General features: G+C 42.5%; 1 protein-coding gene across 1 annotated transcript in view; it reads right to left on the bottom strand.

Moving 5' to 3' along the window:
• Positions 1-21,859, bottom strand: part of LOC139161149 (protein Daple-like) — a 34,865-nt gene extending 13,006 nt beyond the window's left edge. Inside the window, exons 1-2 of the mRNA XM_070739939.1 lie at positions 21,360-21,859; positions 18,795-18,895 (exon numbers count right to left, since the gene is read on the bottom strand). Of these exons, the coding sequence (XP_070596040.1) occupies positions 18,795-18,895; positions 21,360-21,419 (161 nt within the window). The 5' untranslated portion in view covers positions 21,420-21,859. The remainder of the gene's footprint in view (positions 1-18,794; positions 18,896-21,359) is intronic.
• Between the last annotated feature and the right edge of the window lie 242 nt (positions 21,860-22,101).

The raw sequence follows: 22,101 nt of genomic DNA, 5'->3' as shown, positions 1-22,101 counted from the left end.
TGGCATTTCTAAGAGTCATTTGAAGTGTTCTAGAAATGTCCTCTTTCAAAATCCGTGCACCCTGAAACACTTTGTAGTGCCCCTAGAACAGCAAGATCGCTAGCTTTAGTAAATGTTGTTGCATGCCATTCTAATTAAAAAGTTTGGTTTCTATTTCAGTTCCTGGTGCATAAATGTATTTGTCCTTAAAGTTATTTACTTTATATGCTACCAAAAGGACTACATTTCTAGAAAACTCTATATGACATCAATTGGGATGTATGGCACTTTGGAAATACATTGATACCTCGTCTTACAAACCCCTCCTCATACAAACTTTTCGAGATACAAACCCGGGGTTTAAGAATTTTTTGCCTCTTCTTCCAAACTATTTTCACCTTACAAACCCAAGCTGCCACCTCCGGACTTATGTTGCTAGTGAAGCACCCGTTTTTGCGCTGCTGGGATTCCCCTGAAGCTCCCCTCCATGGGGAACATCACCTCCGGACTTCCGTGTTTTTGCGATGCTGCAGGGGAATCCCAGCAGTGCAAAAATGGGCGCTTCGCTGGCAACGGAAGTCTGGAGGTGGGGTTTCCCAGTGAGGGGAGCCTCAGCAAAATCGCAGCATCACAAAAACACAGAAGTCCGGAGGTGGGGTTTTGAGGACTTCCGTGTTTTTGTAATGCTGCAATTTTGCTGAGGCTCCCCTCACTGGAAACCCCACCTTCGGACTTCCGTTGCCAGCGAAGCACCCGTTTTTGCACTGCTGGGATTCCCCTGCAGCATCACAAAAACATGGAAGTCCAGAGGTGGGGTTTCCCATGGAGGGGAGCCTCAGGGGAAACCAGCAGCGCAAAAACGGGCACTTCAGCTGGCAAGAGGGGTGAGTTTTGGGCTTGCATGCATTAATAGCTTTTTCATTGATTCCTATGGGAAACATTGTTTCGTCTTACAAACTTTTTACCTTACAAACCTCGTCCCGGAACCAATTAAGTTTGTAAGATGAGGTATCACTGTAATTCACAGTAGAGAAGATGTTTTAAGAGATACAAAAATGTGTCACAGTTGCATTTTTGCAAGCTCTGAAGCATCTTCTCCCAAGTTTCTGCACAGCTCTAGCTTTTAAAACAACTTCTGTCTGTGCTGAACTTTGCAAGAAAAGAACAGGCAGAGAACCCTGGGAACAAGTGGCAAATAATATCCATACTGAATCTCACGATTTTCAAATTACTAATTATAACGTCTATTCCTCTGTAATTAAACTGACTAAGCAATTACTAAGTCAGATTTCTCTTGATGTGGAATGATGGTAAGACACTATCATCATGATTAATTTTTGTTTATATTACTTGATGAGCTATTAAAGAGTTCACTGTGTGTCTTTCTATTTTAAGATATACAACTTTAATCCATTCTTATATCAATTCTATTATCTATATAAATTATATCTAAGAAATATATAAATGTTTGGCATTTTTTCATGTTAAGAAAGAGTATTATTAATAAAGGATGCCATAAAAAGATAAATGTGAAATGAAGTCAAATGAAAATTCTGCTTCCAGGCTTTTCAAAATGTTAACAAGACCACATTTATAATTTTAGGCTATAGACATTTTTCCTAACTGGAATATGAGTTTTCAACATTTTGGCTGTGATTATGAATATATTTAACATGACTTAGAAACAGTAATCTGAAACTTGAAAGCACAAGAGTGGATACATCACTGCAACTATTAAACCACCTGACATTTATTTCAGGATTTTGTGCAATCTAAAAAATTCAAAGCAGTTTCAAAGAGCTACATTAAAGATGCAAATATATTAAGGAGTTAATTTTTTAAAAGCAGATCATTTCCTAGATCGTGTAGGAGGTGGAGAAAAAAGGGCTTGCTATAAAAAGTATAGTGCACCTATGACTTCAGAAACATGTCTTCTAGATCATTTTCAAAATATGCACACCCCTAATTCAAGCTGTTGAACTCCCAGTAAACTAATTTGACTCAACCTAAACCCCTTCAGCAGTAGGAATGTGTCTTTTTCATCACATCAGGAAAAGTTGTCTCAAGAATAAGAATAAAAAGAAAAAAAGTTAAACAGACAGCATCCTTCAAAGATGTGATCTGCTGGCTATTTAAACAGACTCAGATGGCTTGACTATATTGAGATGGAGAAGCGAGAATGTAACACAATACAGTGATCCCTCGATTTTCGCGATCTCGTTCTTTGCGAAACGCTATATCGCGATTTTTCCACCCGATGACGTCACTCTCTTCCTTCCTTTCTCATCTTTCTTTCTCTCTCTCTTTCTCTATCTTGCTTCTTCCTCTCTCACACTCTCTTCCTCCCTCTCTCATCTCTTTCTTTCCTTCTCTCTCTTTCTCTATCTCTCCCCCTCTTGCTGGCGGGCGGCGAGCGGGCGGGCGCATCAGCGAGGAGCCAGGGTTTCCCCTTTGTGTGGGCGGCAGGGAAACCCCGATCTTCGTCTGCTCGCTGCTGCTGCAGGCAGGCAGGCGGTGGACAAGTGGCGGGGAGGACAAGCGAGGCGGCGGACAAGCGGCGGGCGGACAAGCGGCGGTCAGGCAAGCGGCGGGCAAGCGGCGGGCAGGCAAGCGGCGGACAAGCGGTGGGCGGACAAGCGGTGGGCAGGCGGGCGGAAAAGAGGCGGGCGGAAAAGCGGCGGACAAGCGGCGGGCGGACAAGCGGCAGGCGCGGCAGCAGCGAGAAGCCGAAGATCGGGGTTTCCCCTTTGCATGGGCGGCGGGGAAACCCGGATCTTCGGCTCCTCGCTGCTGCGGCGCTGCCAAGCAGATCAGCTGCTGGGCGGCGGAAGGAACCTTCCCTGGGTCTTCTCAGGTGCGGAAGTAAAAACACCATCTGCGCATGTGCGGCCATGGAAAAAAGGGCGCTCATGCGCAGATGGTGTTTTTACTTCCGCACCACTATATTGCGAAAAATCAAGTATCGCGAGGGGTCTTGGAACGTAACCCTCGCGATACTTGAGGGATCACTGTAGCACAACATGAGATTCAATGAGGAGCCAATATAAACAGTTCAGGTTCTGCTGAAATAATGCTGTCATAATAAATTATTTCCGATAACAGCATAGTGCAAAATATTCTAAAAACCTCATGTCTAATATTTATATTAAAACATCAACACTAACTGACATTTCAATAGGTAAGTTAATAAGATATCTTCAGTGTTTCTCAACATGTGGCAACTTGAAGAGAGGTGGACTTCAACTTCCAGAATCCCCCATCTATCTCATGTAAAATGACCTAAAAAGATTTTTTTATACTGTCAAGATCACCAAATGTGTTGGCAATTTTAGGAGGGGGGCAGCTGTTGTATAAGAACTCACAATAACACTGGGGGAGAAGTGTTGCAAACTCCAATTGCCTTCAATTTGCAATTTGAATTGCAATGCATAATTAGATAATCTTATAATCCAATGCATAATTAGATAAGCTTATAAAAAAGTACTGTACATATATTTCAAGGAATTATTTGTATGGTGAATCATCTGCAAATACCCTGCTCAAAAAAATAAAGGGAACACTCAAACAACACAATATAACTCCAAGTAAATCAAACTTCTGTGAAATCAAACTGTCCACTTAGGAAGCAACACTGATTGACAATCAATTTCACATGCTGTTGTGCACAGGGCCACCATCAGGAATTTTGGGGCCCCATACAGCCTAAGTGTCTGGGGCCCCCCTGCCATTTTAAAACTATTTTAAGTCGCCAAGCCACTCCATCTCCCGGGGATCATTTCCCGCTTCACGCCAAGCGAGGCGGGTCCCATAGGCCAGTGTTTTCCAACCTTGGCAACTTGAAGATATCTGGACGTTAACTCCCAGAATTCCCCAGCCAGCGAATGCTGGCTGGGGAATTCTGGGAGTTGAAGTCCAGATATCTTCAAGTTGTCAAGGTTGGGAAGAACTGCCATAGGCTATTTCAGGAACTGGGTTAAGCCGATTGTGTGGACTCGTCCAGGAAAAAGAAACAATGCCGCTTGGCGGGACCCAGGGGAAGAACCTTCTCTGTGGCGGCCCCGGCCTTCTGGAACCAACTCCCCCCCAGAGATTAGAATTGCCCCCACCCTCCTTGCCTTTCGTAAGCTACTTAAAACCCACCTCTGCCGCCAGGCATGGAGGAATTGAGATACTCTTTCCCCCTAGGCCCTTACAATTTTATCATGGTATGTCTGTATGTATGTTTGGTTTTTATAATAATGAGTTTTTAATTGTTTTTAGTATTGGATTATTATTGTATGCTGTCTTGTTATTGCTGTTAGCCGCCCTGGGTCTTCGGAGAGGGGCGGCATACAAATACAAGAAATAAAGTAAATAAAAAATAAGTACCCCCAACAAAACTAGACTGATGGGAAACATGGCATGGTCAACTTGCTGGACCAAACTGAACAGTTAGAAACAACTGGTCTGCCATGCAACTTGGTCCCAAGCCCATTTAAACGTGTGAAAGGGGAGAGTAAGAGAGGAAGGAGTGAAAGAAGGGAGTGAGGGAGGAAAGAAGGGAGGAAGGAGAAGGAAAGCAAGAAATGGAGAGAGGGAAGGAAAGAAAGAAAGAAAGAAAGAAAGGGGGAAGGGACAGGAACAGAGGAAGGAAGGAAGGAAACTTATGAAAGGGGAGAGTAAGAGAGGAAGGACTGAAGGAAGGGAGGGAGGGAAGGAGGGAGGGAAAGAAGGAAGGAAGGAGGGAGAGAGAAGGAAGGAAGGAAGGAGGGAGGGAGGGAGGGAAAGAAGGAAGGAGGGAGGGAAGGAAGAAGGGAGGGAGGGAGGGAAAGAAGGAAGGAGGGAGAGGGAAAAAAGGAAGGAGGGAAGGAGGGAGGGAGAAATAAAAAGGGAAGGAGGGAAAGAAGGAAGGGAAGGAGGGAGGGAGGGAAGGAGGGAGGGAAAGAAGGAAAGAAGGAAGGAATGGAAAGAGGGAGAGAGAAGGAAGGAAGAAGAGAGGGAGGGAGGGAGGGAAAGAAGGAAGGAGGGAGGGAGAGGGAAAAAGGAAGGAGGGAAGGAGGGAGAGAGAAGTAAGGAGGGAAGGAAGAAGGAGGGGGAAGGGACGAAGGAAGAAGGGGGAGAAGGAGCCTGGAAAAGAGGGCAGGCGTGCTGAGAAACTTGCAGAAGCAGAGAAGGGCGAAGGGGGGGAGCGAGAGAGCGAGCAGGGGTTTCCCAACAAAAGGGGAAGTGCAACAGTTGGGAGAAGCGGCGCTGGGAACCCCGCTCAAGGGGAGGGAGAGGTGGCGCACCTCGGGCTGCGGCGTCGGCGGCGTCTGGGCAAAGTCGGGCTCCTCAAAAGCCAGGGCTAGCAACTGCCGGGCTCCGGACCCCCTCTTGGCCCCAGAGCCGCTGCTCTCGGGCTCCGGTTTGGGGTCCCCGGCTTTCAGCTGCCTACTGGGGGGTTCAGGAGGGTCGGGCAGTTCCGCGTCCTGCTGCATCAGGTCCATGACTCCAGGGCCCGAAGGAGGAGTAGGCCGGATCCTCAGAGTAAGGGCTGTTCCCTCCCTCCTGGGTGCGGGGGATCCCGTCTCCCCAAGGCGCTCAGTGATTTCCCCTCCAGGGAAATAGGGGCTCCGAAGCGCCTCTCCGCCTCCCGTTGGAGCCCAGAGGAGCCTTTTCCTCCGCCCCTTTAGGAACTGAAGCTCGGGGGAGAGGGTGGGAGGAAGGAGGGAAGGGGGGGGGAGAGAGAGAGAGCGAGGGGAAAAAAGGGAGGCGACTGCCGCTTTTACTGGCCCTGACAAGCTCAGGCTTCCTAGGCTAGGCCCAACCCGTCCAACTGGCTGGGCAGCCTCGACTCACCGCCAGCGAATCCGTGGGAAACGACAGGCCCATTCCAACTTCTCCTGCCAGCTTATCACCTCCCGCTCACCGCCTGCTGGTTCCTGGCCGTACTTGTCCTCTTCTGATGCCGGCTGTTCTCTCTCCGGCGCCCGGGCTAGGCGGCTCGGGGGACGGCGCGGTGCTTTCCCCTGGGCCCCAGTCCAGCCCGGTTTTCACGCTGGGGAGGAGCCAATTCAGACGGGCGCAGAGGCATAACTGCCATGCACTTTGAAAGTGCCGCGCTCAGCAGGGGCGGAGCGGGGAGGAGCCATGGGCCTGCCTCACCTCAGCAAAGTAAAAGGCCCGGCCTTTTACTTTGCTGAGGTGACAGTCTGCGCATGTGCAAGGAGCTGCTGACTGCGGGCCCCCCTAATTGTTCAATTTCGCCAGGCCCGTGACGGGACTCCCAGTAGTACTGGTCTATCGGCGGCCCTGGTTGTGCACATTCAGCTTTGTACAGAACAAAGTATTCAATGAGAATATTTCATTCATTCAGATCTAAGATGTGTTATTTGAGTGTTCCCTTTATTTTTTTGAGCAGCATATATTCTAGTACCTTTGTTCCAGCTGTGCTTGAAAATGAGAAAGTAAGCATTTTCTGCAAATAAAATTACTGTTTCTAAAATTTACTATTATATTTACATCAAACTTTTCTGCTCAAATCAAGATGATTTATAAAAATAAAAGGCTAGCCTTTATTTCAAACAGGCCCATGCAGGGTATACTAGCTTCCGTTAAAGTCTCATGTGAATTTAAGAATAGAACGTAGAGTTAATCAGTATTCACCTGTGACATCATAGTGAGGAAAGAAAAATAAATCAGATTACTGAAGATAAGTAATAACTTCCCCAGAAAGATCTGTGTCCACAGGAAATAGTCTGAAGCATTAGGTTCTATTGCTTCATGAACTCTTGAATAGAGAGATATGTCCCCAAAGGTTTTAGGAAGTTCAAATCATGCATCTTTCATCTGATGTCAAGGCAACTGGCTACCTCAGGACATTTTGCATCCAACATTATTTAGAAATTGTACATCTTGGTCATTCAGTTTCAATTGTCACTGTTTTATGGAACACACACAACTATCTATAGCTGAACATTTGTTCACAGTACACAACTGATCTTATGTTAAACCTTGAAAAAAAAGTTGGCCACGTTGTTCAATGAGTAACCTATGAAAGGGAGTCCAAGAATCTATGTCTCAATTACTTTATAGTACACATTGAGAACTACTGTATTTTTCAGAATATAAAACACACCTTAGTTTTTGGGGAGGAAAAGGGGGAAAATAATCTGCTTATCAGATATTCATCTGGCTAGCATCCTTAGTTTGGTCAGTTTCAGCACATTATTTTATCCCCTGATTAGGGCTTTAAAAAAAACTTATTTGGAGAGGGTAACAATGAAAGAGCTTGCACACCAGTAAGATCTGGGAACATTGTTAGAACCTGGTTAGGACTAGAAACAAACATTTGGAGCAAGTTAGAGCAATGGGAAAAAAAACTGTAAAGACTTAGGGCTTGGAAAAGATTATTCGCAGGGAATAGCAATGAAAGACCTTGCAAGCAGGTAAGAGCTGGGAACATCGTTAGCACCTAGTTAGGGCTGGGGGGAAAAGGCTTTGAAAAAAGCTGCATTCAGAGTATAAGACGCATCTGAATTTTTAGCCTCTTTTAGGGAGGCTGAAAAATATGGTAACCATCTTCCATGATGTAGCATAAGTTAATTGTTTATTTTCCAGTAAATCAATAATAAGACTTTTTTTTTAGTTCCAAAAGGTTGGGATTCCTAATAATAAACAAAATAACTTATTATTCAAAGAGTTCAACAATCTTCTTTTGAAACAATAAAGGAGTTTTAAGTTTTTCATCTTAGCTTACCATCTGAGAACTATTTATAAAAGATTAAGGACTGATACTATCACAATACAATGACTATGAAACACTGGAGGGCTAGAAGATTGTCTTACAGATATCAATTTACCTACTGCTTTTTATTTTGAGGTGACCAATTTTGTATTACAACAGAACGTTTTCTATGAGACAGTAGGGATTGTCTGCTCAGTTTAAAGATCCAACAAGGTTTTTTCCAATTCATTCTTGTAGTTAACACACAGAAAGATAGCCATACCTTACTGGCTCCCAAAGCTATATAGATTATTTTGAAGTGGAAGATTTTTTTAAAAAGACAACTCTTCTAATAATCCAATTCCAAATGTGGTATGTACATTAATATACTAGAGCAGGGATAGGCAAAGTTGGCACTTCTTCTTTTTTTAAATATCTTTATTAATTTTTCATTAAAAAATTGCATTGATTCCTTTACATTATTCCTTTACATTGATTCCTATGGGAAAAATTGCTTCTTCTTATAAACTTTTCTACTTAAGAACCTGGTCACGGAACGAATTAAGTTCGTAAGTAGAGGTACCACTGTATACTGCAGTACGGCAGCGCCTCAGGTGCTGACTTAGATTGAAGAAACTCACATTTGATTTCCCAATTTCACTATGGTGATCATTTTATGCTCTTTGACTAGTAACACTCAGCCAGATCCACGTAAGGCAATTAAGGGGAATTAGAATAAATCTCTATCTAAACTTTGAACCTTTCGCAAAAATAAGTGCAATACACTTTATGTCATTTTATATAATATCTGTTATCGGCCATAGGCAGAAAAAAATCCATTTGACAAGCACAGTTATAACACTATAGGTGGGCTCCATATACTAAGTACCAATCAAAATATTTGACTGGACAGTAAGGTGCTATTGGGCTCAAAATCCCAGTAGCTCCAGCCTGGCGCTCATAGGAGTCTGTGCATGGTCTAAAGAACATTAAACAATAAATTAAGAAGCATAAAGCTGTTGCCAGTAACTTGAAATCTTTTTTATTGGATTATATTATTATTAAATTTGTTATAGCTGGTCTACTTACATCAGGTTATACAATTAAAATGACCCCCCCTTTTCTTACAACCCTACAATCCCTTTATTTAGGATGGGAGGGTGAGTGTTTGCTGGCTGGATGCCCTTCCTGACACCATTCAGAGTTCACAGCAGATGGTTTTTTCTTTGTGCCCCAGCAGAGAAAGATCTGCTGCCACCTAGGATTGAATTCTCAACCTTCTAAATGGGAGGTGAGCTTCTTCACACGAGGCCACCATATAGCTCATATCAAACTATGCAATGAAAACAGCTTAAAGCAGTGGTTCTCAATCTTTTCTTCACTACAGACCCACTAAAAAAGCAACCCTGAAAATAACAACAGCCACAAAGATAGGATTCCACAAGGATACTTATCCCAGACTTGGAGGCAGCCCCTGGTCTTAGGGACCTTCTGCAACTAGGACGATGGAGCAGGGTGGAGATGCTGTTAAAAAAGGTGGGAATAGCAATACTGAAGCTGTGCTTCCTTAGTCCCACAACATAACAGCAATTGAAGGGACTTGACATGTCTACCTGAATGTATGAGAAGGCAGAAACAGAGATGTGTGATCCTCCAGATAACAGGCCCTATGCCAGTGATGGCGAACCTTCTCTGGTTCACGTGGCAAAAGGGTGTGTGTGCTAGCACACATGCACTTGCCCACACCCATTTCCTACTCACACACATGTGCACCCCTCTATGCATGCTCACAATCCCTCCCCATATCCCCATGCATGCGCACAGACCTCAATGAAGCCTGGGACTGTGAAAAAATGGCAAAACTAAACAATGTCGGTTGGCGGGCCCCAGGGGAAGAGCCTTCTCTGTGGTGGCACCGGCCCTCTGGAACCAACTCCCCCCGGATATTAGAACTGCCCCTACTCTTCCTGCCTTCCGTAAACTCCTTAAAACCCACCTCTGCCGTCAGGCATGGGGGAACTGAAACATCTTCCCCTGGGCATGTCTAATTTATGTATGGTATGCTTGTGTGTATGTCTGTTAGTATATGGGGTCTTTTTAAAATCTTTAATATTTTAAATTGTCAGATTATTTATGATTTGTTTCCATGTGTTGTGAGCCGCCCCGAGTCTTCGGAGAGGGGCGGCATACAAATCTAAGTAATAAAAATAAATAAATAAAATAAAATAAAATGAGCAAACCTGAAGTTCCAAAAAACTGACTTCTGATTAGCCCATTGGGCAGTTTTTTGCATTCTGAGGACTCAAGGAAACTTCCCTGAAGCCTCCCAGAGGGCAAAACGGCCTTCCCAAAGGCTGAAAATCAGCTGGCTATCATGCTGGAGCTGACATAGGGCAATGCTTCACTGTGTGCTACCTGTGGCACGCGTGCCATAGCCATCACGGTCCTATGCCATGAATATAACTGTTGGTCAGAGGGAAAGCAAGAAAAAGTTTGGAGGGGTTACAATCTGGATATACATTTTCAACCAATATCAAAGAAAAGATAGATAGGACAGGAAATACTACCTTAAATGAAGAGTGCAAACAAGAATAATAATCAAAAAATCAAAAAATGAAAGTTTGTGCCATTACAAACCTCAACCAGTGGAACAATGGTGTTTTGCTAAAGTGGTATTGCTTTGCACTGTAATGCATACCTCTTGAAGACACATCATTGCACAAAAACAGAGAACAGGATTAGGCCATTAACAATATGCCATTACTGCATTCCTAATACAGGTTCACATGGGTTTCAAACTGTTATTATTGAAATTCAAACTATAAAGTCAAATTGAATAAGATACTGGTTGAAATGTGTTTAATGCAGCACATAATATACCTTTGAAAGGTAATGTAATTTAATTTGTATTGAGATTAGGAAATCATTTGGTAAAATAATGACTGTCAGTTCAGGACTGCTAATTTACAGATGCCGTAGAACTCAATTTATCACAGCCACATTATGTATGTATGCAAAACATTTTCAACCAACTCTGGGAAGATTGGTTTATTTATACCATTTATTTATTACTTCTCAAATAGTTAATAGTCATAGTATCTTATGTACTCAAAATCAACACAATTCTTCACAATAAAATAAAAATGCGGTATAGATTGAAAATTAATAAACTGGAAATTAAAGGATAGCTATAAATAAATTCAAAAAAGTTGTCAGAGTAGAATAATAATGAAAGTCCAATTCACAGGTAATGTTGTTATAGTAGAATCTTCATAGTGTTTAACAGATCATTCAGAAGGTGGAGAAGTCTGTTAAATCCAAATTTGCAAATTTTGCCTCAATTTGTTTTTGTGTAATTATGTCGTAGTCATAAGTACAGTACATCATTTCTAACAAAACTATTTATGGAATAAACTCTATAATTAATAGACAACCTGCCCCTCCCCAATTTAAGAGACTCCCAGTCTGTTAAATGAAAGTAAGTCTTGGAAAGAAAAATATTATTATTATTATTATTATTTTATTATTATTTATTAAATTTGTATGCCGCCCCTCTCCGTAGACTCGCTAGATCTTCACTATATCTGACACTTTCTAAAGAGATAACTACTGAATCCAGAGCTTAATCTATTTCTTACAATTAATGATCATGCACAATTGGATCCTTTAATTAGCCCCAGTCAACAAATATATAAAAAGGACTTGAAAGTGGTTTAAGTTCAACAGGAAGTGTAATTTTTGTAAGGTTAGATCAGTTTCTTGAAAAATAGTTTCTTTGATTAACCGTAACAGAAAAAACAAAGTTGTGTGTGTATGTGAGGTTAGGTTAGGTTAGGTTTATTGGATTTATATGCCGCCCCTCTCCGCAAACTCGGGGTGGCTCACAACAATAATAAAAAACAGTACAGTACACAATACCAAATCCAATGCCCACCCATCCAATTACAATTTAAATTAATAATCTCATAAAAACAGTATATATAAAAAACAGGCACACAGTCAATCAATCAACAAAACAACATGGGCAAGGGGGAGGTGTTTTAGTTCCCCCATGCCTGACGGCAAAGGTGGGTCTTAAGGAGTTTACGAAAGGCAGGGAGGGTGGGGGCAATCCTAATCTCAGGGGGGAGCTGGTTCCAGAGGGTCGGGCCCCCCACAAAGAAGGCTCTTCCCCTGGGTCCCGCCAGACGACATTGTTTAGTCGATGGGACCCGGAGAAGGCCAACTCTGTGGGACCTAACCGGTCTCTGGGATTCGTGCGGCAGGAGGCGGTCCTGAAGATATTCTGGTCCGGTGCCATGAAGGGCTTTATAGGTCATAACCAACACTTTGAATTGTGACCGGAAACTGATCGGCAACCAATGCAGACTGCGGAGTGTTGGAATGATATGGGCATACTTGGAGAAGCCCATAATTGCTCTCGCAGCTGCATTCTGCACGATCTGAAGTTTCCGAACACTTTTCAAAGGTAGCCCCATGTAGAGAGTGTTACAGTAGTTGAGCCTCGAGGTGATGAGGGCATGAGTGACTGTGAGCAATGACTCCCGGTCCAAATAGGGCCGCAACTGGCGCACCAGGCGAACCTGGGCAAACGCCCCCCTCGCCACAGCTGAAAGGTGTTTTTCTAATGTGAGCTGTGGATCGAGGAGGACGCCCAAGTTGCGGACCCTCTCTGAGGGGGTCAATAATCCCCCCCCCAGGGTAATGGACGGACAGATAGAATTGTCCTTGGGAGGCAAAACCCACAGCCACTCCGTCTTGTCTGGGTTGAGTTTGAGTTTGCTGACACCCATCCAGGCACCAACAGCCTCCAGGCACCGGCACATCACTTCCACTGCTTCGTTGACTGGACATGGGGTGGAGATGTACAACTGGGTATCATCGGCATATTGATGATACCTCACCCCATGCCCTTGGATGATCTCACCCAGCGGTTTCAGGTAGATATTAAATCTCAGATCATTACTCAGTTGCTCAGAGAGGAATATCATATCGGGTGCGTGCCCACCCTCGTGAGTCGGACCCTGAACTACTTGAGTCAGGTCCATGGCTGTCATGGTGGCCATGAACTCCTGTGCCAGTCCAGAGGAACCGCCGAGCGACGGCAGATTGAAGTCCCCCAGGACGATAAGTCCGGGGAACTCCACCGCCAGCCCGGCCACCTCCTCGAGTAGCACAGGCAGGGCTGTTGACACGCAGCTGGGAGGCAGGTACGTGAGTAACAAGCCCACCTGAACCCCTAAGTCCAACTTCACCAGGAGGGACTCGCAACCCGCAACCTCTGGAGCAATGAGCCTACGCAGGCCAAGACTCTCCCTGGCTATAATAGCCACTCCTTCCCCCCTTCCCTGGGGTAGAGGTTGGTGCCATACCCGAAACCCAGCTGGGCAAATTTCAGAGAGAGGAACTCCTCCCTCCGGGCCCAGCCAGGTTTCGGTCACACAAGCCAGGTCGGCCTCCTCATCCAGGATCAGATCCCGGATGAGGAGAGCTTTATTTACCACTGACCTGGCATTGAGTAGCAACAACTTGAGCCCAGGGCCAGAATTACACTCATCACCAGTGCCTTGAGTTAAGCTCATGGAGCCTGAAGAAGGGATCGCTACTAAGCAGCGATCCCTCCTTCCCCTGGAACGGCTAGCTCCATGGCTTCAGCCATACCTGCCTCTCCCCAGCAAGACCGGGATATTTTGACCCTCTGCCACCCCAGAGATAAGTGTCCCCTCCCCTCCTGCCCCTCCAGCGTCAGGTGTGCCAAAAATTCTACTCATGTCATATTCATTCATTCCATACATATTATAATCCCCCCCACCCACTCCATTCCATCTATCACCCCCCTCCCATTCATTTTCATTCACAGTATTCCATTCATTCCAATAATTACTAAAATAGTCCCATTCATTCATGCCATCACTACCATCCTCCCATCCATTTAAAAATCCCCACAATAATTTAATTAAAAAGAGCTAATATAAAACTAATAGTTCATATTATTAAAATATTAATTATTAAAAATATAGATAAATATAAGTAATAAAAATAAAAATATAGGTAGAAGATATTTCAACTGGTCAGTTAATTAATCAATTAAGCCAAGTTCATATAGATATCATCCAGTCTAAAAAGGTGAGTCCAAGGGATGTATGATGTTATTAGTAGGACAAACAGTCCTGAATATAAACTCTGTCCTCTGTCGTCCCAGGTTTTCTCTTTGCCACTGTCGTTGTTATCAGCTTTCTCACCTCCACGACACCCCCGGTCTCTCATGGGTCGCCCCAAATGTCTACCAGTACCTCTGCTGTTATTTGAGAGGTATCTCTGTATCTCCTGGTCTTCAGTTATAGCATCCAGCAGCCACAAGGTTTTCATACTGTCAATTTCAATCTGGCAGTTTCTTTCTCACAATCTCCTTCAGTTATCAATTATCATTTGAATTTGCCATATTATTTAAATTTGTTACTGTATTTGAAAAAAAACCCCAAGTCTCCTTAAGAAAACTAAAGTCATCACAACTTAACCCCTGTGGAAGTCTTTTTGAAAGTATGCCTCTAGATTTTGTGAGAATACACTACAGCTGGTCCTTGCTTACTGAATCTAAGTGGGACCAAAATTTCTGCCACTAAGCAATATAGTTGTTAGGTACTGACTGTCATCTATTAATTATGAGGCAATAGGAAGGATTTCCCCAAGTTGACAAAGAGAGTAGCTATCATGTGGTCTACGAGTCTACGGAGAGGAGCAGCATACAAATCCAATAAATTATTAATTATTATTATTATCAGCCAGCTATCCTTTGATAAAGCTTTGGGGATAGATACTACATTCGCAGATATACCTAAAATTGTGGTCCTGTATTTATAGAGAAGCTCAATAGGTTATTCCATTATTTCTGGAAGCAAGGACTCATTCCTGCAAAACAGTTCACCCATTTCCATATGACTTGTGTTCCTAGTATATTAGGCCTCAGAAGGCCAGTGTACCAGACACTGAAGTTCTTTCTAAAGAAAGTCTACTATCAGTTCACACACTGCTGATGGGAGAACAGATCCATTACAGATCATGTTATCTGGATGCTGGATGACAGCATATTCAAGCAGCTCCTTTTGGGGGAACTACCTCTAGAAAACACTTGCATGGAGGGCAGAAAAAATAACAGAAACATGCATTAAAGCTCTCCCTGAAACTGTAGAACATCTTAGATGAGGGATAATTGTTTTTTACTGTTTTCCACTATAGCAGGTAGATGAATAATCTGCACTGTAATTCAACATTCAACCACAACTTGAATAACTATATTCTATTCAAAGAAGCAAAGTAATGGATGTCGGCAGTTGGTACTCTACCATTTTTATTACTTTTTGGGTGCTAACAGCCAAAAACTCACATTCAGATAATTATTGGAATATTTTTGAGACTCAAGAGAAAAACCACATGATATAGCTGCATGCCAAGAGAATATACTGTACTTTTAAGATGAACTCTCCCCCACCCCCAAAGAGGCTGAAAATTTTTATACTCTGTTTTATACTCTGAATATAGCTTTTTTGAAGCCCTAATGAGGTGCTAACAATCTTCCTGGCTCTTCTTGACTGGTAGACTTGGTTTTATTGCTACTCCCTCCTAGAAAAATGTTTTTTTTTCCAGCCCAAACAAGCTGCTAAAGATCTTCCCAGCTTACAGGATTTTTTCATTCCTACCCCCTCCAAAGAAAGGTTTTTTCCAGGCTTGTTTTCATTGTTACTCCCTCTGAAGTTTTTTTTCAGCCCTAACCAGGGTATAAAATAATGTACTGAAGCTGACCAACCTAAGGACTATAGACAGATGAATACCTGGCAGGTAGAGTCCCCCCCCCCCATTTTCCTCCCCCAAAACTAAGGTGTGTCTTATACTCTGGTGCATCTTATACTCCAAAAAATATGGTGCCTATATTTTCTTAAAAAACAAACCCCACCGCAAAATGTTCTGTTAAATTTTGCAAAAGACCACAAAATGATACATTGTTTTTTTTTAAATAAAAAAATCAGAGACCTTAAGAATAGTCTTGTCCTGGGGAGAGGAGAAGGTTTATTCTTATTTTAAAAGGTCAGACAAGAAAAGAAATGAGGAAGAGGAAGAAAATCCTGTGCCTTACAGTGGAGAAATAAATACTTTGAAAAGCCTGAATAGTTAGCCAGAAAGGTCACAGACCGCCACTACGATCACCTTACAGTGAAGCTAGATTGGACTGTACACAAATGCTACCATTCTGGTTTTGTGTTAATACAGACCCAACCCTACTGGATAAAGGTTTTAGTTTCATTGATCTCGAGGCACAACTGGGCGTGCTGCCAACATTGGTTTTGTTTTGTTAAAAAAAATCCCTTCTGTAACGGAAGAAGAAAACCAGCTTTGTTGAGCTGCTCCAACAGTCCCAGTTTTAAACACACGTCACATCTGTGCAAAATGTTCATTTCTGGAAATCAATGAACTTTACAGATGGGTGGGCATGTCGTGCAATAAGAACAGAATAAGGACATCTTTAAAGAAAACCCCAGGCTTGAGAAAACTATATGACTTAGGACTCTTTGAAAAGTCCCTGTTTTAATTCAAGCATGAAACTGAAATAGAAGGTTTTTTTTCATCCTGCCATAAACTCTGAAACAGGAAGAGATGTGGTCAAAGTCAAGCTTAACAGAGCTTAAATGACTTATGCAGAAATTAAAACTTCCTCTGGGCATTACAGCTTCTTATCCATTACCATTTTAGGTTACTGTATTTTTCAGAATATAAGATGCATCGGAGTATAAGATGCACCTTAGTTTTAGGGGAGAAAAATAGGGAAAAAAGAATCTGCCTACAGGGCATTCATCTTCAATCTGGTCACTTCAGCACAGTAGTTTGCAGGTTTTGAGCCTTTTATTCCCTGGTTTTGGATAGCAATAGCAATAGCATTTAGACTTATATACCTCTTCATAGTGCTTTTACAACCCTCTCTAATCAGTTTATAGAATCAACATATTTTCCCCAATCTGAGACAATATGAGGACAATCTGGGTCCTCATTTTACCCACCTCGGAAGGATGGAAGGATGAGTCAACCTTGAGCCAGTGGTGAGATTTGAACTGTCGAACCACAGCTAGCAGTTAGCTGAAGTAGCCTGCAGTGCTGCACTCTAACCACTGTGCCACCCGGGCTAAATAAACAGTTTCTAAAACATTTCACTTCTTTCTCTCTTCAGAGAGAGAAACAATGAGAAAATCAGGCAAAAGGAAGATCACTTAGCTAGCAAAGCACGGAAAATCACTTCATTCATTAGCACCTCATTAGGGCTGAAAATAGCTTACTAAAAGCTATATTCATAGTATAAGATGCACCCAAATTTTCAGCCTCTTTTGGGGGGAAAATATTTATACTCCGAAAAATACTGTAATTTTCTAATCTGTGATAATTCCATGTTTGAAAGAGGTGATAAATAATGCAACTCTTTAAGTAGACAGGTTTAAGACACTTCTGACATAGCTGTGAAATATACTTGTAAAATATAATAAGGGAAGCGGGCATATGAAAATCTTTATGATCCCTTAAGGACAGCCCCCATCTATGTCATGTGACCAGGAAGGAGAAAGTAGAGATGCTATTTTCAGCAGGCCTTCTGCTGCCTCAATGGTAATGATGTGCTGCAGCTCCCATCTGCATCCAGCACATTTTTTTACTTGATCTTTATTTTGTTGATTTCTCTCCTACTCCAAATTTTGTCTGTTTAATTACTAAGTCTGCACTACTATTAATCTTCTCATCGTACCCATCACCCGTCACCTCCCACAAATGATTGTATGACTGCAACTTTGTTGCTTGTATCCTTAGATTTTATATTGACTGGTTCCTAATATGATTGGATTTCTTACTTGTACCTAGACTATCATTAAGTGTTGTGTCTTATGATTCTTGCTGAACGTATCTTTTCTTTTATATACACTGAGAACATATACATCAAGATGAATTCCTTGTGTGTCCAAACACACTTAAAATTTTGTTCTACTCTACTCTACTCTACCTTACCCTACCCTATTCTGTCATCTTGGGGATAGACAGGAGTCCTGATCCCTTTATATACTCAATTTCTAATATACATGGATTGAGGAAAGTTTAGATTTAGATTTAATTGGATTTGTATGCCGTCCCTCTCCGAGGACTCGGGGCAGCTCACAGCATGTACAGAAAAACAAGAAACAATAATAACAATCCAATTAATATATTAAAAACAATCTTTAAAATTCTAATTAAAAAACTATCAATATCATTCATTGAACAATCAAACTAAAGCATTCATTGGTCAGGGGGGAAGATCTAAGGAACCCCAGGCCTGGCAGCAAAGATGAGTTTTTAAACTCGTAAGAGTTTAAGAGTTAAGAGGGCCGGGCCCCCCACAGAGAAGGCTCTTCCCCTAGGTCCCACCAGCTGACTTTGTTTGGTCGACGGGACCCTAAGGAGACCAACTCTGTGGGACCTCACCGGTCGCTGGGATTCGTGTGGCAGAAGGCGGTTTCGGAATAAATGTCATTGGGGTCTTCCATCTAAAATACTAAATAATTATTTTCAAAAGTCATATGACTCAACTCCCAACTTCTAAATTATACCTTAGTTTTATATTCACCAGGCATACTATTACTCGCACCAGTTTTTCTCACAACTGGATACCTGCAAAAGTTTCAGTTTCTATTTTCTGTAAGTCCAATTACCATATCAGAAATAACAGTAACAACAGTTCAAAGTTTCTGAAGGGCGGTTTGGAATAAAACTGTTCAAGGTTAAGTGTCAACTGTTTTCCAAGCTCTCAGTTGGAAACTCTTCTCTGACCGTTTTCTAAAAGTCTTTAACTGGAGATATCAAGATTTTCATAAGAGATCATATGTATGTCAGGATGCTCTAAGTTTTGCAACAAGAACTCCCTTTTGCTTAATAATTGGCACAATACGACAGATTACCTTTTCTTTGCTGTTTTTTTAATTTGCTAAATATATAACATAAAAAAGTGTTCCAAGATCAAACATAACCTAAGAGTTATTGTTTATTAAATATTCCAAAGAGAAAAAAATACTATATTATGTATCTAGCATGGAAAAAAGCCATTTGCTCTTTTGGGTTAACTTACATTTGCAACATTATTTTATTCAGGAAGACTCCATCTGCTAGATTCATATACACAGCAAGTTTGTCTTCATTATCACTCCCTAGTAGCCCAAACGTTTTTACCTGCCAGAAAACATAAAATAAAACATTTTAGAATATGCTTTCAAAAGATTAAACATACTAATTTTGTTTTGGAAACTGCATGTTCTCCTTGCTATTTAATCCATGATATGTGTAGTCATACTAGTAGTGATATTGTGAAAGTACACAAAAAGCTCCTGTTTCTTTCACAGAAAAAAGAAATGTCCATGATTATCTCTGCTATTTTCCCCCTTTCAGTTCAATTATGTCTGATTCAGACTCTCTGGACATAATCCCTACAGTTTTCTTGGCAAGGTTTTTAAAAGTGGTTTGCCATTCCTAGGGCTGAGAGAAAGTGACTGCTCCAAGGTCATTCAGGTGGCTTCGTGCCTAAGGTGGAACTAGAATTCAGAGTCTCTCAATTTGTAGCCTGTAACCACTATACCAAACCGACTCTCTCTCTCTGTGTGCTATAAAGTCCATTCAAAATTCATCTGAGCCAGATCTAGTTTTCTTCCAAGATCTTTATTAAATTCATTTAAATTATCCACACAGACCAAGGCAAGAATCTGTTTATCATGAAATTTTTGTTAGTCACTTATAAGCAGAACAATTCTGCTAAAATATAAACAGGTTTGATTTCTTTCAATGTAACCTTGTAACACAGTACACTTATCTTGCTCCTGCTACATTATTAAGACTTTCCATATCAGATTTATAGCGGCATGACCTATACATGTCACAACATGGTACAAAAGTTCAGACTGCAGGTAAATTACTTTATTTTGTAATAAGAATTTCCTGCAAATAAGAGCAACAACCAAGAGAAATGCACTACAGTATTTAGTTCATTCAGTACTGCATACATTTTTATTAGGACTATTTAAGGGAATTTCACCACTCTGTTATTATTTCTGCACCATGTAATAAAATCAGGTTTCAATCTGTAATATAGTGTGTTTGACTACAAAATGCAGAGCAAAAATATTTGGTTATGTTAGAATTGTTTGCTTTTCCTTTCTTCCCAAATGCTGGTTTGGCAAAGAAACTTTTTAGTTTTGCTGAAATCAAAGGAAAAAAAGAGATAATACAGAGATAAGCCTGGCATTAAAGGTAGCACATATTTAGATTTTGGATTAGTTGGTCTAAATTAATTGGATTGAGGATATTGTATTGTTTTCCTTTTATATGTTGTAAGCTGCCGGAAGTCCTCAGAGAGGGCCGGCATATAAATTCAATTAATAAATAAAATAAAAATAAAATATGTTACTGGTATGCAAGTTTTGTATAAACACCTGAAAATTAAATGCCTATCCACAAATTACCATCCTTCCATCCTTTCCAATGATTTCAATAAGTTATTTTACAAAATCTATGGTATCCTTAAAATGCATTGGTTCCTCCGACCAACCTCAGAACCATTTCCCTCTTAATGGGCCCACTTTCTTCTAACATAAAGGAAACTGATTAATCAAGTAAAATTCTATCCCTAGACCAAGGAAACAAACTGGGATTTGCAGTGCAGTGTATATTGCAATGTAGCAATATACCGGTAAAAGAGTACAACTTCTGCAAGGTGGCTAGCACACACCATATAAAAATCATATGTACAACAATGAGGAATGTGTGCACACCCACCGATTCTAATGTAAAGGAGAGTCTACAATACAGGAGGCAGTATGAAAGGAAGTTCCAATCAAATACAGTCTTACAAAAAAAAACCCCGTTCAAGCCCAATGTACATAATGACTAACTCAAAGTCGTTAATGATTACAAGATTTGTACATTTATGAAAATGTTTTTCCTTACAAGGTTTGATATGGTCCTCCGAGAGAGGCGGCATAAAAGTCCAATAAATAAATAAATAAATAAATAAATAAATAAATAATCATGTATTTACAAGGCAGAAGCCTATCTAGTTAAGAAAAAGTGGGGGCCGAGAGCTCCCCCCTCCCGTGCTTGACACCTTGCTGCCATATCGACCAGAAAACAGAAACTTACTTTTCTTTCAGAACCAAAAGGCGGAACTTCTTCCAACAACAGTCCGGGTTTCGTTTTGTTTTTTTGCTCTGAGTTTTGATCCGGTTTAGCCCAACATTGCCAATAGGTTATTGCCAATAGGCAATAACTTACGGTCTGGGAAAAAACATCACTACCTTTCTCCTGGATTTTCGCTGAAATAACCGTTTCCCCGGCACGTCCAACTTACTTGGTAATCCTCCCCTCGGAAGGCCAAAGCAAAAAGTCTGACCGACCAAGGCACAGCTCGACTTTTGACGGTCGCCGCTTTCCCAAATTCACCACCGGCCAAGGTAGCGCGCTTTCTCAGGTGGCCGGCCGGGTGCGCCACGAGGGAAGAAGGCGCTTTTCCTCCCCATCCCAAACTTTTCCCCCCTCTCTCCCCTCAGCCCCAGCCCGACCCGACCCGGCCCGGCCGAGCGCTCAGTCTGCCCTTCGCCGCCTCAGAAAACGGGTTCGGCGAAGCCAGGCCGCTTTGCAAACTCACCCAGGTCACCAAAGGGCTCTGCAGGAAGAGTTCCAGGAGCTCGGAAACGGTCACTTCCATCTTTGCCGTCTCAGAGGAAAAAGCTCGGCGTGGGGTTATTTGTTTTTGTTTTTTTTGCTTCGGATCCGTAAAGCAAGGAGGCGGCTCTCGGGGGGGAAAAAGGGCTCAGCCGTGGAACAAAGGCGCAGAGCCCATGGCCCAGAAAGGAACCGCTCGCTCAGGGGAACAATGCGAGGTTCATCCTCCTTTCCCCTCCCCCCCAGGCGAGACTGGGGAGGGACGCCAGAGCAGCTCCGTCCCCTCCTTCCCTACACTTTCGCGGGGCGGAGAGGGGAGGGAGCAGGCTCCCGTTCACACAACCTGCCGAGTGGGGGGGGGGGGGGGCGGGGGCAAGGCAAAGGACGACCGAGTATAGACGCCCAGACGATAGTAGCAACGGGACGGAACTGCTTTGCAAACATCTTTTGTGGTTGTTATTTTGTGGTCAGTATATCCGCTCCTCTTCCCCCCCCCCCCCCCCGCGGCTAACTGTTGCTGCCGCCGCCCGAGAGTTTCTACTTGGTCGAGAATTTAAAGCGAGCTTTAAAAAAACAAAAAAACAGCAGCTTTGGCAAGTTTTGTTCCGTTTCTCTCTCTGAGGAGATAGGCGAAGGCGCGCCACACGATTCTTTTTCCCCCCCCCGCGCGCTCGAGGCCCCCAATCTTTATTACAGGGCGACGGGGACGCGCCGAGCGCTTGGAG

The sequence above is a fragment of the Erythrolamprus reginae genome, chromosome 1 (genome assembly GCF_031021105.1).
Source record: "Erythrolamprus reginae isolate rEryReg1 chromosome 1, rEryReg1.hap1, whole genome shotgun sequence".
Taxonomy (NCBI): Eukaryota; Metazoa; Chordata; class Lepidosauria; order Squamata; family Dipsadidae; genus Erythrolamprus; species Erythrolamprus reginae.
This window is presented reverse-complemented; position numbering and strand designations above follow the sequence as displayed.